At 42.6% G+C, this 13,387-nt stretch overlaps 1 protein-coding gene across 2 annotated transcripts in view; it reads right to left on the reverse strand.

The window, feature by feature from the left end:
* RPH3A (rabphilin 3A) overlaps nt 1–13,387 on the reverse strand; it is a 171,173-nt gene that overhangs the window by 21,051 nt on the left and 136,735 nt on the right. For both annotated transcript variants that reach the window (XM_072600400.1, XM_072600399.1), the window contains 3 exons: nt 11,771–11,845; nt 9,711–9,820; nt 6,301–6,427 (listed from right to left, as the gene is read on the reverse strand). In XM_072600400.1, coding sequence (XP_072456501.1) covers nt 6,301–6,427; nt 9,711–9,820; nt 11,771–11,845 — 312 coding nt within the window. The remainder of the gene's footprint in view (nt 1–6,300; nt 6,428–9,710; nt 9,821–11,770; nt 11,846–13,387) is intronic.

Below are 13,387 nucleotides of genomic sequence, written 5' to 3' on the forward strand. Positions count from 1 at the left end.
AATGTACTGCAGAACCTATATAAGATTGCATGCCATCTTGAGGAGGGAGTGGGGAGGGAGGGAAGAAGAAGGGGGAGGGAGGGGAGAAAAGCTAAGATATATGGAAGTGATTGTAGAAAACTGAAAACAAATTAAATAATTTTTAAAAAAAAGAAGCTTGACTTCTCCTGGGGAAGAGGTAATGACGGAGACACAACATGTACACAAATAGGTAAATTCAAAATCTCGACAAAATACATTTTGAGTGGGAAGGAAACCAGCAAAGGAAGGCCTAAGAAGCAGCTTGAGATTCCATGAGGCAGAGATAAAGCCTTAGCTGTGTAACCAAAGCTGTTTCACATCTTAAAGCCTCAGTTTCCTCGTCTGTAAAATGACACTTCTGGTACCTAACTACCTCCCAGGGCTATTGTGAATCTCAAATGAGATAGTATGTATAAATTGCTTTGCAAATTTGAGTGTGATAGGGAAACCTGTTACTACTGTGAAGGGAATTATGACTTTCATATTAATTTGCATGATATGTGTAGTGAATATACTTATAATTTAGATTTCTCAGAGCTGCCTCTTCTGGCTTGGGAATCGAAAGCTTACAATGCACCTTGAAATGATCAATCAAACCCCTGACAACGCTCTCACAATCACTGCTTTTTTGTGCCTACGTACGTTAAGTGAAGTGTATCACAGACTGTAGAACCCGTTCCCATCACAGAACTCTGGTCCTTTGACCCACCCAGTAATGACCCCCAAAGATTCAAAACAATACTGTTCCCATAGGACTCCAGAACACCTGTATTGTTCTGCACTCACAGCTTGTAATGGGAAACCACTCAGACCCTGAAACGGATTGTTTTGTAACTGATCTTCCCCCCACTCCTTGCCCCACTTGTGATCTATATATATAGGCTGTACCTTTACTCCAATGTGGGAAATATTCTTCTCTCCAAAAGTAATTAATTAAACTGTTCTTTGTTTCCTGGCACTCTTACCTTTGGCCTACCTGGACTACATTTAAAATTCTGCTAACACTACTCAAGAGCCCAAACTCTGAGTAGTGAAAGAACCCTAAAACTGGAATCAGAAGGCCTAGGTCCAAAATTAAGCCCTTGTTACGTGCGAGGCATGATGTTAGGTGCTGGGCTATATAAAGACAATCAGTCAGCAAATACCTATGGTAGCCCAGGGGATAGAACCCCAGGCCTGGAGTCTAGAAGTCCTGAATTTGAATCCAGACTCAGGTAACTCCTAGCTGGATGACCTTGAGCAATTCATTAAACCCTGTTTGCCTCAGTTTTCTCATCTGTAAAATGAGCTGGAGAAGAAAATGGCAAACCATTCTAGTATCTCTGCCAAGAAAACCCCAGATGGGGTCATGAAGAGTTGGACATGATTGAACAACAACCTGTATCAGGCACTGTGCTAGGGATTGGGGATATGAGGACTAAGAAGGAAATAATTTCTATTTAGATGAAGGAGCTGGAATTCAAGATCCAGATGAGTCATGTATAGAGCTATGTGACCTTCAGTAAGTTACTCTCCCCTTCTAAGGGTCTCAGTTTCCTCGTTTGTAAAATGAGGAGGTTGGGCTGGATGACATCTGAACTCCTTTACAATTCCATCACCTAGAAGTCTCTCTGCCTCTCCAGGCCTCGGTTTCCTTCACCGAAAAATGGGGGCAGTTGGACTTAATGGCCTCTGAGCTCTCTCCTGGCTCTGATGTTCTGGGATTCTGATTCTTTCCTTCTTTCTTTTGGTTCACTTTCCTGTTCACTAACAACTCCAGCAGAGGGCAGGCAAGGAAAGGGACAGCTCAAGGAAATACACTCCTTCTTTCTTAAGCAGCCCTGCTCCCATCCCCTCCTACCACCCCATTTTCCACCGTGGGGAAATCAGGGCAACGTCAACTACTACAGAGAAACCAAGAAGAATAAGGTTTGCGAAAGGGCCATTAGATTTGGCAATGAAGAGATCACTGGTGATTTCCCGTTATTCTTGGCACATGATCCACCCTCTCCCAGCTCTGTTGCCTTCCTTCTCCCTAGATATCCCCCATGCCTGGAATGCTCTCCTCACCTTTGCCTCCTGGCTTCACTGACTTACTTCAAGACTCAGCTCAAATTCTGCTTTCTGCAAGAGGTCTTCCTGGTCTCCCCTCTCATGTCTTTGCCTTGTTCCCCGAAATGCTAGCTAGTGTCTCTCCTCTGAGATTACCTCCCCTCTATTCTGGTAATCTCTGAGTAGCTAGAGTGCCAAGCCTAGAGTCAGGAAGTTCAAATCTGGCCTCAGACCCTTAGTAGCTGCGTGACCCTGGGCAAGTCACTTCACTCTGCCTCAGTTTCTTCATCTATAAAGTGAGCTGGAGAAGGAAACGGCAAACCACTCTGGTATCTTTGCCAAGAAAACTCCAAGTGGGGTCGCAGAGAAACAGACACGATTGAAATAACTGAACATCAACAACTAATCGAGTTGTTTGCTTGTGTCTCTCCCATCAAAATGTGAGCTCCCTGAGGACAAGGACCCTCTCTTTGCCTTTTTCTACCTCCCCAGCACGGAGCACATAATTGCACTTAATAAATACTGAGTAATATTGACTAACACTAACGGTGGACTGTGGGCTTGGATACTGCGTCCTAGTCAGGACTCTGCCTCTTATTGAATGAATGACTTCGGTCAATTGTATTTCAATATATATATATATACATATATTTATACATACTTGTGTGTGTATATATATCACATATATACATACATATTTTTTACAATAGTGATCCTAGGACTTCCCTTATCTCCCTTAAGGAGTTTTCCTAAAACCTCATAACAAAGTAGGAAGAAATTCCTTCATCACCCTGAGAAGCTTTTTGGCCTGGCTACCGGACGAGGGTAATTGATGTGAGAGACTCAGTTTATGCCCCTAGAGCCTCTATAAAAAATGGCAGTTGCTTAGGGGAGGGCATTCTTTTGCCTGGGGAGGAGATCCTTGGGCTGAGAGGAATTTCTCTCCCTCCTCCTTCTGCCCATCAGTCATGGCAGAGCTACCCCATTCAGCAGCTGGAAAGTCTTTTCTAGTCAGCTGTGGAGGAAGAATACAAACCCTTTTTGGGGACTGATAAAACTGACTCCTCCACCTAAGTATAAATATGAGTCTTGGTTCCCTCTACAGGGTCCGATAAAAACCCTGCTTTCTCTGACCCAAACTCCTTCCAATGCCTTCCTTTAGAGAGAGTAGAAACTGAACTTTTTGGCTCATTCCACTCTGCATCTACTGCTCGCACTAAATAGTAACTCTTTCTCTTTTACCCAGGAACCCTGAGGGTCTTCCCAGTTTGATTTCTTTTTTTAAAGGGGCCATCCCTTGAGGAACAACTTCAAGAGTCCTATTCATTGAATGGGTGTATCTCACTCAAAGTGAGAATGTGATAAGACCTTAGCCTAAAAGGGCCAGGGTCTTCCATTGCATTCTGGACCATTTCCAGTCATCCTGATGAATATCTGGTCACTGGATCCAGATGGCTCAGGAGGAGAAAGTGAAGCTGGTGACCTTGCACAGCCCTCCCTCACTCAAAACAAAGTCAAGTGCAAGTCATGTCATCATCTTGATGTCATGGTCCTCTTTGAGAATGAAGGATTAACACAATAACAACAACTGCTCTGACTGGTTTTAACTCTATGGAACAAGATGCTTCTGGGCCCAGTACTCCCTGTTCTCCTCACTCTTCAACTTTCCTGCTCCCTTTTGTGTGTGGTTTTCCCCCATTGGATTACAAACTCCTTGAGGGCAGGGATTGTCTTCTTAAAAAAATTGATTGGATCCCTAGCACTAAGTACAGTGCTGGCACATGGGAGGCACTTAATAAAAGTTTCTTGGATTGGATTATTTGATTATTGGACTGATCCTCCTCAGAATGTTACCTTCCTCTGTAAGCATCTAAGGCCCCAGGGTTGGTGGGAGGGGGACACCTGAGAGTAAGGTAAGGGGTCTCCCAGTGAGGTCCATGTTTCAATCTGGGTCAATCCTAAGGGATCAGTTCCTCTCATGGTAAATTCCAAGGTATATATAACATAATTAATTATTAAACAGTAAGATACCAGAGATGGTGTCGCAGTTAAGCTTTGTATCTCCCCTACCCTTGAGCACAGTTCTCTGCACATATTAAGTATTGAGTAAATGTTTGTTGGCTGACTAACTCTCCTGTGAGTCTGTAGGCACCTTGAGGGAAGGGATCATATTTGACATATCTTTGTATCTCCTAAAGCAGAGCCTTGAACATTGCAGGGGCTCTGAAAGTATTTAATAAACACTTGTTGAGTGAATGAATGAATGAATGAATGAAATCTTTCCAGACCACTTCTGAGCTTTACTGATCCTCATTTGCTCATTTGACCCTTGGCATAGTCTATCTCATTTTACTATCAAATTCTCCGTGGTCCACTGTTGAGAACTCTGCAACTGGAATCAGAAGACCTAGGTTCAAGAAAGCAGCATCTCAAGTCAAGAGAGAACTGGGTTCAAATCTCACCTCTGCCTCTCGCTAGCCTTGTCACTTAAGAAAGGACCTTTTATCATTTGAATCCTCAGGTTTTTTTTTTAATCTGTAAAATGGGGGAAATAATCCCTTATCTTGCCTACCTCCTGAGGACTACTGTGAGAACCCGCTGAAGTCACAGCATAACATAACCAAGCATCTAGGTGGTAGATAAACCACTGGATTTGGAATTGAAAAGACCTAAGTTCGAATCCCACCTTGAACACTTGTTAGTGTGTGACCCTGGCCGAGACATTTAAGCTGAGAAGCCCCAGTATCCTCGTCTATAAAATGGAGATGATAATAATAGCAATATTGAGGTCTGTTATGATGATCAAATGAAGTAATATTGGCAAACTCTTTGTAAATCTTAAAGCGCCATATAAATCCTAGGCTGTAACTGGTAGTAGAATCATGCAATGTCCCACAGAGTTGGAAGGACCTCGATCTCTACTTTACCCAAACTCCCATCACCAATAGCTTCAACCAGTGGTCACCTACGCTTTTCTTGAATGTGTCATATATAATGATCATGGTCATCAAAGTGTTTGGTAAGTTGTCAAGGCACCTGCACAGCCCTCCCTCACTCAAAACAAAGTCAAGTGCAAGTCATGTCTTCACTTCTCTGATGGCATGGTCTTCTTTGGCAACGAAGGACGAACACAACAAGTTGTCAAGGTCTCTTGAAATAAAGGAGTATGAAATAGACTGTAATCTCCTCTAGGACAGGGCTGTTCCATTTGTGCCTTTGAAATGCTCAGCCCAGTGCCTGGTACATTGTAGACAGCTCGTTTCTCAGTGCTCAGTTCTAGGCTATTCTTGAGACTATAAACTACAGAGAAAGAGTCTACCTGCATTGGCGGGGGTTGGAAGGGAGTGTTCCTCATCTGTGACTTCCCAATGAGATTAGAAGTCTAGCCCAAAATTACTGTTATTATTATTGACAACAAAAATAACAGCTATCATTTATATAACAATTTAAATTTTACAAAGTGCTTTATAAATATTATCTCATTTAATCCTCACAACAACTCTGGGAAGGCAGTGCTATTATTATTCCCATTTTACAGATGAGAAAACTGAAGCAGGCTGAAGTTGAGTGACTTAACCAGAGTGTCCGAGGCAGGGTTTGAACTCAGGTCCTTGTGACTTCAAGTCCAATGTTCTATCCTCTAGGTTACTTAGCTACCATTGTTATTACCCCAATTCCTTAAGCCTGCTACTGGAGTTGTCTTTGACAGATGACTATGTCCCTCACTCCTCCCCTCCCAAATCAAAACCTTTTGCACCTTCTTTCTAGTGCTTAACTGCTATTTTACACACATACATATTATATAAACACACACATACATGTGTACCTGTGTACATATAACATATATACAGGTGTGTATATGCATGTCTATATGTGCGTGCACATACATACACATGTATGTCATGTATATGTGTGTATAGTGTTCCATCTCCCACCTCCACACCTTTGCACAGGTTGTTTCCCATGCTTGCATGCATCACCTCCACCTGTCAGAACCATTCGGTCCCTTCAAGGCTCAGTTTCAGTTCCTCCTCCATATGACTAGTACTCTACTTCCTGAAATTACTTCACTTTTGCTTGTCTGCAGACACATTGCTTCCTTTTATAGAATATCAGCTCCTTGAAAGCAGAGTCTGTTTCCTTTTTGACTCTATCCCCAGGGCCCAGCACAGTGTAGGAGGTAGAAGAGAAAGAGTAAGTGTGTAATCAATGTTCGGTGAATTGAACTGAACTAATTAATTAGCTCACAGGGATGACCCGCTCCAGGCAGATGTTGAAATTCTTCTTCTGATTAGGCTTCAGTTTCTTCAGGGAGAATCTGGTTTCCCCAATGAACTCATTGTGGCCAAACTTGTCTTCATCGCAGACAGAAATCCTGAGATAAGAAAGATAACAGCAATTGTGAATGGTGATAACAATAGAGCTCAAATAACAGATTGCACTGGACAAAAATTAATCAAGCATGCTCTCTTCAGTGCTCTGGGCAGAGAGCTCAGGAAGGAAACATGAAATAAGGGACAATGACTGGCTTCAAGGTGCTGAAAATCTAGTAAATAATAGCAACTGACATTTACTCGTCCCAAAGCACTTGAAACTGTGGCACATTTAATGCTCACAAGCACCTTGAAAGGACAGGTATTATTGTCCTTGTTTTACAGATAGGGGAAACTGAGACCCACAGAGGGGAAGTGATTTGCTCCAAGTCATACAGCTAGTGACTGGTCTCTGGGTTCCCAGTCTATACTCTTTCCCCCATTCTACTTGATATTCAGTTGCAAAAAAAGATAAGGATAGGAATAGGGACTAAATTCTTGATTTCATTATTACAGAGAACTCTTGTGAGAAAACTCTCTCTATAAATACAGATTGGACCTTCTGTGCCTGAAGTTGCCTGGAGCATTAAGTGATCAAGTGACTTGCCCCAGACCACACTGTGAGTTTGTGTCAGAAATGGAATTTGAACGCAGTTCTTCCTGGCTTCAAGGCTGATGATCAATGCCTTGATAGGTAGAAAAAGGTCATGAGGTTATAGACTTAGAGTTGGAAGAGGTTGTTAAAGGCATCTTGGCCAAAGGTGTCAAAGAGGAAGCGGGCCCAAATGTAACAGAACCAGATTCAAATGTAAACAGATAAATGGATAAATAAAACAACAAAATAAAACTAACAAATGAATAAAACTAAAATAAAAATAAGCAGTAATACCAAAACAAATAAAAACCCCCAAATATATACAATGTAATAGAACATAGATAATGTTAATATGTGGTTTTCTGAGTCTACATGTCTCTGGCAGAGAACCTTATGAAGAGTTTAACGGTCCCTGTTTTTATTTGGGGTTAACATCACTGAACTAGTCCAACTCCTTTCACTTGGTAGAGGAGAAAACTGAGACTTGGAGAATTGAAGGGACTTGCTTCAAATTCTATCAGTAGCAGGTAGCAGTGCCAAGATCCGAACCCAAATCTTCTCATTCCAAATCCATCACACTTCCTACAACACTCTCCATTTCCCTTAACACTGGCTAGACTGGACAGAGACAATAAAGGATAGTTAAAAAACTAAACTGGTTAATCATTCCTTGTGTGACTGTGAACTAGTCAATCATTCAATTTAATTAATAGTTAATTTTGTAAAAGTTTAGGCTGGGTCTCTATTTTCTGCCCAGGCTGGAAGGGCAGCAGTCACTCATGGGATCATCCTCCCTGGTGATAGGTACACAAACTTTGATCTGCTCTTTTTCTGAGTTAGACTGGTATGCTCCTCCTTAGGTAACCTTGTGGTCCCCTGCTCTGGAAGACTTGCCATATTGGTGCTAGACTGAATGAGAACATCTGACTGGCCATAACCTCACTGCAGCTCAGAACTCCTGAGCTCAAGTGAACCACCAGCCTCATCCTGCCCAGTAACAGGGAGAGTAGGCATGTGCTACCATGCTCAGCTCAACAATTCAATTTTTTCAAAATGTATTAAGGGGCATCGAGATGGCATAGTAGATAGAGCACTGGCCCTGGAGTCAGGAGCCCTCATTTCCAGACTCCGACACTTACTAGCTGTGTGACTCTGGGCAAGTCATTTAACCCCAATGGCCTCCAGAAAAAAATATAGTAAGAGCTTACTATATGGCAGGTACTGTGCTAAGCATTAGGGAGAGAAAGGCAAAAAGTAACTCCTCTCAACAAGCTTACATTCTACTAAAGGAATAGAGTATTTATACAGAGAAGTGAATAGGAGATGATTTGAGGAGATTGCTAAGAACTAGAGACACCAGGAAAGTCCCTTTAGTAGACCAGTCTTTTTAGAATGTAGAATATTTGTCATTTTTTTTGTTTGTTTTAGAGGGGAGAGGGTATAGGAAATCGGACCCATGACTTCATTAGGATAGAGAACTCCCAGTGAGGAAACTCCATCTACCTATGCAGATCACCAACTATACCACAACTTAAAGAGTGGCTAGAGGCACCAAGAGATTAAGTGATTTGTCCAGAGTGAAAGAAATGATTATTTCTCTCTTATATTAATAACCAATTGTTGAATTAGGACTAAGGTTTGTTTCCTTTCTATTTCCTCATTAAGAAATCAGCCCCTGTAGGTTATTCAGTCAACTTCTGAAGCATGGGGCTAATAATGAGATGAAATCCCAACTGGGAAAATAGAGATCTGCTCAAAAAGCAAAGAGATTTTGGTCCAGGTGAATTCTGGCCCATTGTGTTTTATTCAGACAGATCTGAAATGGATTCCCCCTTTTGTCTAGACTGCCCTAGAAGGGGTAGTTTGGGCAGAGATGAGTCTCTCTGTCTAAGACTGAGTGATCAGAGTCACTTCCTCCAGCCCCTTATTAGGATAAGTCCATCTCTCATTATAATATTCATTGTCTTATTAAATGTTAACTAATTAGAGTTGATTGTTGCCTGTCAGAAACACCCATTCTTCCAAGGGTATATAAGCATCGAGAAGCCTGTTATATTTTGTCTTTGGTTTATGAGAGATGGTCAAATAACCATCCTTTTATTATTTGCTAACCATGATTAATAGAATGATTAATTAGACAGAAATCATGTCTCAAACTTTTTTATATGTTACAAGAGTCACAACAGAGTATGTGTCAGACCTGAATCCAGGTCTTCTTGACCCAGAGACTAGCTCCCTATCTACTCTGCATAATGCATAAAGAGGAGTATGAAATAAACTTAGGAATATGGACTTGATTCTGATGTTGGAAGGCTTCCAATGCCAGACTGTATGTTATTCAGGGAGAATAGGGAGCCACAGAAGAGTCTTGAGCAGGAGAGAGACATTTGCATTAGGAAGATGATTTTGGGAGATTGTGTGGGAGATGGACTAGAGGAGGAGGAGGGAAGCAAGGAGACCAATTAGGAGGTTATTGTAAAAGTCCAGATAAGAAGTGATGTGGGTCTGAACCAGATGGTAGTTATGGGGAGGAGGGGGAGGGGAAAAGATGCAAGAGATGTGGTGGGCGCTTGGCAACTGATTGGATATGGGAAGTGAAGGAAAGGGAAAAATCTGGGATGCCACTCACATTTCCAACTTGGGAGACTGGCTCTATCTGACCCAAGGAGACCTCAGAAAAACCCCGACCCTGATCCCCAATGATTCCAATTCAACTCGTCTTCTCCTCCTCCTCTTCTTTCCCCACCTACCTTAGGGTCTTCCTTTGCATGTCCTCATCAGTGATGCCATGATAGACCAGGGTTTCATTCCAGATGGGATTTCGTGTATTCCTCAGAGTTTTTGTCCGTAACTTGTTGGACTATGATCAAAGAGGAAAACATGGACATTCAACTTGGTGTGGAGTCAGATTATGGAACCTACCTCCTCTGGGAGTTCTCTGAACAAGGTTCTAGTATGCTTCCAATATCTTCTTAAATGGATTCTCTTCCCCACTCACCCACCCCATCCTCCCAAGGATAGAACCCTGGATGGGATGTCTGCAAAGTGGGGTTCTGGCACTAATTTTGTCTATACCTTTTCCTGTGCTCACAGGAAAATTATTTTACAACCATAAGCCTCAGTTTCCTCCTCTGAAAAAGGGGGGTTAGAATTCAAGGGGACCTTAAGAAACTAACCTAAGATCTTCCAACAATAAAAACTCACTTTTTAAAGAGCACTTTACGGTATAGAAGTAATTTCACTTCAAGAGCCCTGGGAAGGAGATTGGTTGGTTGGTTGGTTAGTTGTTGTCCTTTTTTCTTGAATAGGACCAAAATGATATCACTATGTTGGGGTCAAAGTACAATGTGCCAGACTGTGGTTGGTCAGACCAGTGTGAGCTTAGAAGGCTTTACCACAGGTCAGGCACAAATAGTCCACATGAACATTTGGAGTGGAGATAACTCAAAATTTACATATCTCTAAGGAGGTAGATAGTGTAAGGGTTGACACTCCTATTTTAAAAATGAGGAAACTGAGACTCAGGGAAGTGAAACAATTTGATGATAGTCATTCAGAGAGTTCACTTTGATGCATCATTCATTTGGGAGGACACTGACATTCTGGAGGGCATCCAGAGGAGATAGTGAAGTAAATTATGTGAAGAGGATTGAAAGACCTAGCGATGTTTAATCTGTAGGAAGGGAGGATTTAGAAGAGGTCATAGAACTAGAGCTGAAAGGCACCTGGTCATCTAGTCCAACCTCATCACTTTTCAGATGAAAAAACTGAGACTGATAAAAATGAAATGACTCACCCAAGGTCACCCATAGGTATCACAGAGGTGGGATTTGAACCCAGGCCCTATGCATCCAGAGCCAGCTCTGTTCCCATTGTATCATGCTGTCTTTCCTACATTATAATTATCTTCAAATATTTAAAGGGTTGTCCCACGTGAGAGCTCTCAGCCTAGTTCCTACTGGACCTAGTGCTAGGAACAGTGGGTGGAATGCAGAGTCACTTCTTAGCCATAGGCGCCATGGCAGGAATGGGTTCCTCCTCAATGGAGACGTTCAACAAAGATGCTTATAGGAGCTTAGATCTAGGACTGGAAGGGGCCTGAGAGGCCATCTAGTCAACTCCTTCATTTTACAAATGAGGAAACCGAGGCCCAGGGAAATGCAGAAACTCATATGTGGCCACACAGGGGAGAGATTCAAATCTAAATCCTTGGGCTCCAGAACCACCGCTTTGTTTTGGTTTTTTTTTCATTGCATTTCTCTGACTTGGGGATTAGATGGCTGCTGAGGTCCCTCCTGACTCTGAGGTTTTGTGTTTCTATGATTCTGTGAAAAGTCAAAGGTGGGATTCAAACCTAAGTCTCCTAGTCGCAATGTGAGGGCTGTCTCGCTAAGGGCACCATAGGCAGCAAGCAGGTTTAGAAGACTCTTTGCAAAGTTGTTAGGTCCGTGTTGGCCAGAGTGACAGCTAGGTTAATATAGTTCAATTGTCCCAGTCAAACCCTACGTATAGGAAACAGGGAGCTACCTTCGACTCAACCTTCCTCCCTTCTTCCCCATTTCTCCCAATTTCCCCAATAGGCTCATGTTTCTGGACAGAGAGGTAGGCCAGGTGGCCCAGCCTCTCTTTTTTGGAAAGGGTGAAGCTTGGTTCACTCTCTCTCACCCAAGGTGGCTTCACCACCTTGCCCTATGGCATTATTTCTGTGAACAAGGGAGCTATTTTCAGATTCTCTAGTAGCATAGCCTTGGGCTGCTTCCAGGGTCCATCTGCTGGGGAGAAGTAAAATGGCCCCCCAGCAATATGTTACCTTGCTGGCGCCAGGCAGAAGGTGCAGCTTAACATAGGGATCAGCCAGGCCATTGGAGTCCATCGGTTTTAATCCCTGAAAAAGAAACAAGCCAGTGTGAGTGCTGCAGTTGGAATAGGAAGGTCAGCTTATGATTCCAGGCTCTGCTGTTGGCTACTTGTGACACTTGGCCAAATCATTTCACTTTCTGGCCTCAGTTTCCTCATTTGTAAAGTGAGTAGGTTGGACTAGTTGGCCGTTAAGATCCCTTTCAGTTCTAGTGTTAGGATCCTAGGATAAGTTAATCATCCAATGATCATACATCTATTATGTGCCTAGGACGTGCCAGACTCTGTCCTCAGAGATGGAGATTTTCGTTGTTGTTCAGCAATTTTACAGTTCTATCCCTGTCTTCATGACCCCATTTGGAGTTTTCCTGGCAAAGAAGCTGGAGTGGTTTGCTATTTCCTTTTCCAGCTCATTTGACAGATAAGGAAACTGAGGCAAATCAAGTTAAGTAACTTGTCCAGGATCCACCTCATAAGTGTTTGAGGCTGGATTTGAACTCAAGAAGATGAGTTTTCCTGATTCCAAGCACAGTGTTCTATCCACTGCACCATCTGGCTGCCTCAGGGAGATGGGGATACAAAGATTTAAAAAAAGAGAATAGTCGCTGTCCTCAAGGAGCATTCTGTTGGGGAAAACAACATATGCCACATGTACACAGATAAGTACATACAAAATAAATGTCAGTTAATTTTTTTCAGGCAGTTAGGTGCAATGGATAGAGCACTGGGTCTAGAGTCAGGAAGATCTGAGTTCAAATTCTGCCTCAGGCACTTACTAAGTGTATGACCTCAGGCAAGAGACTGAACCTTTGTTTGCCTCAGTTTCCTCATCTGTAAAATGGGAATCACAATAGCACCTCCCTACCAGGATTATTGTGAGGATCAAATGAGGTGACAATTATAAAGTGTTTAACATGGTGACCTGCACATCATAAGTGTTATACAAACGTTAACTCATGAGTGATGATGAGGAGGAGGAGGAGGAAGTCACTAGTAGCTGGGAATGATCAGAAAAGGTCTCAGGTAGAAGGTGGTGTCTGTACTGAACTTTGAAGAAAACAGACTTATTTTGAAGGTCAGAGGAAGAATTGTTTTCCAGGTAGGAGGGAATCAACTGTACAAAAGCACAGGGAAAGAAATGGGGTGTCTCATGTTAGAAACGGATCAAAGGCTATAAAATGAAGGGAATAAGGCAGAACAGACCCCAAAGGGTTAGGACCTTCAGTGTGAGATAGGAACATTCCAGGCCCTCACATTTAATTATTAGTACCTCCTGACATGTAATTTCTGAAAACATATTTGCACCTACTTATTTGTCTATAAATTGTGCCCATGCAGTAAGCAGGCGAGCTGTTATTATCCCCAACAGGCAGATGATGAAACTGGGGCCAATAGAGGAGAAAAGATTTGCCACAGTGACCAGAATAGGAGCCCAGGTCTGCTTATTCCCAGTCCAGTTGAAAGGGGAAATTGAAAGGGAGGAAAGAGGGAGCAGAATGGTGAGGTGAGGTGAGGTTAGCTCCCTCTTTTCCTTTCCTTCATGTAGATTAGCTGTCAGTAGTCTGTGATG

The sequence above is a fragment of the Notamacropus eugenii genome, chromosome 4 (genome assembly GCF_028372415.1).
Source record: "Notamacropus eugenii isolate mMacEug1 chromosome 4, mMacEug1.pri_v2, whole genome shotgun sequence".
Lineage (NCBI taxonomy): Eukaryota > Metazoa > Chordata > Mammalia > Diprotodontia > Macropodidae > Notamacropus > Notamacropus eugenii.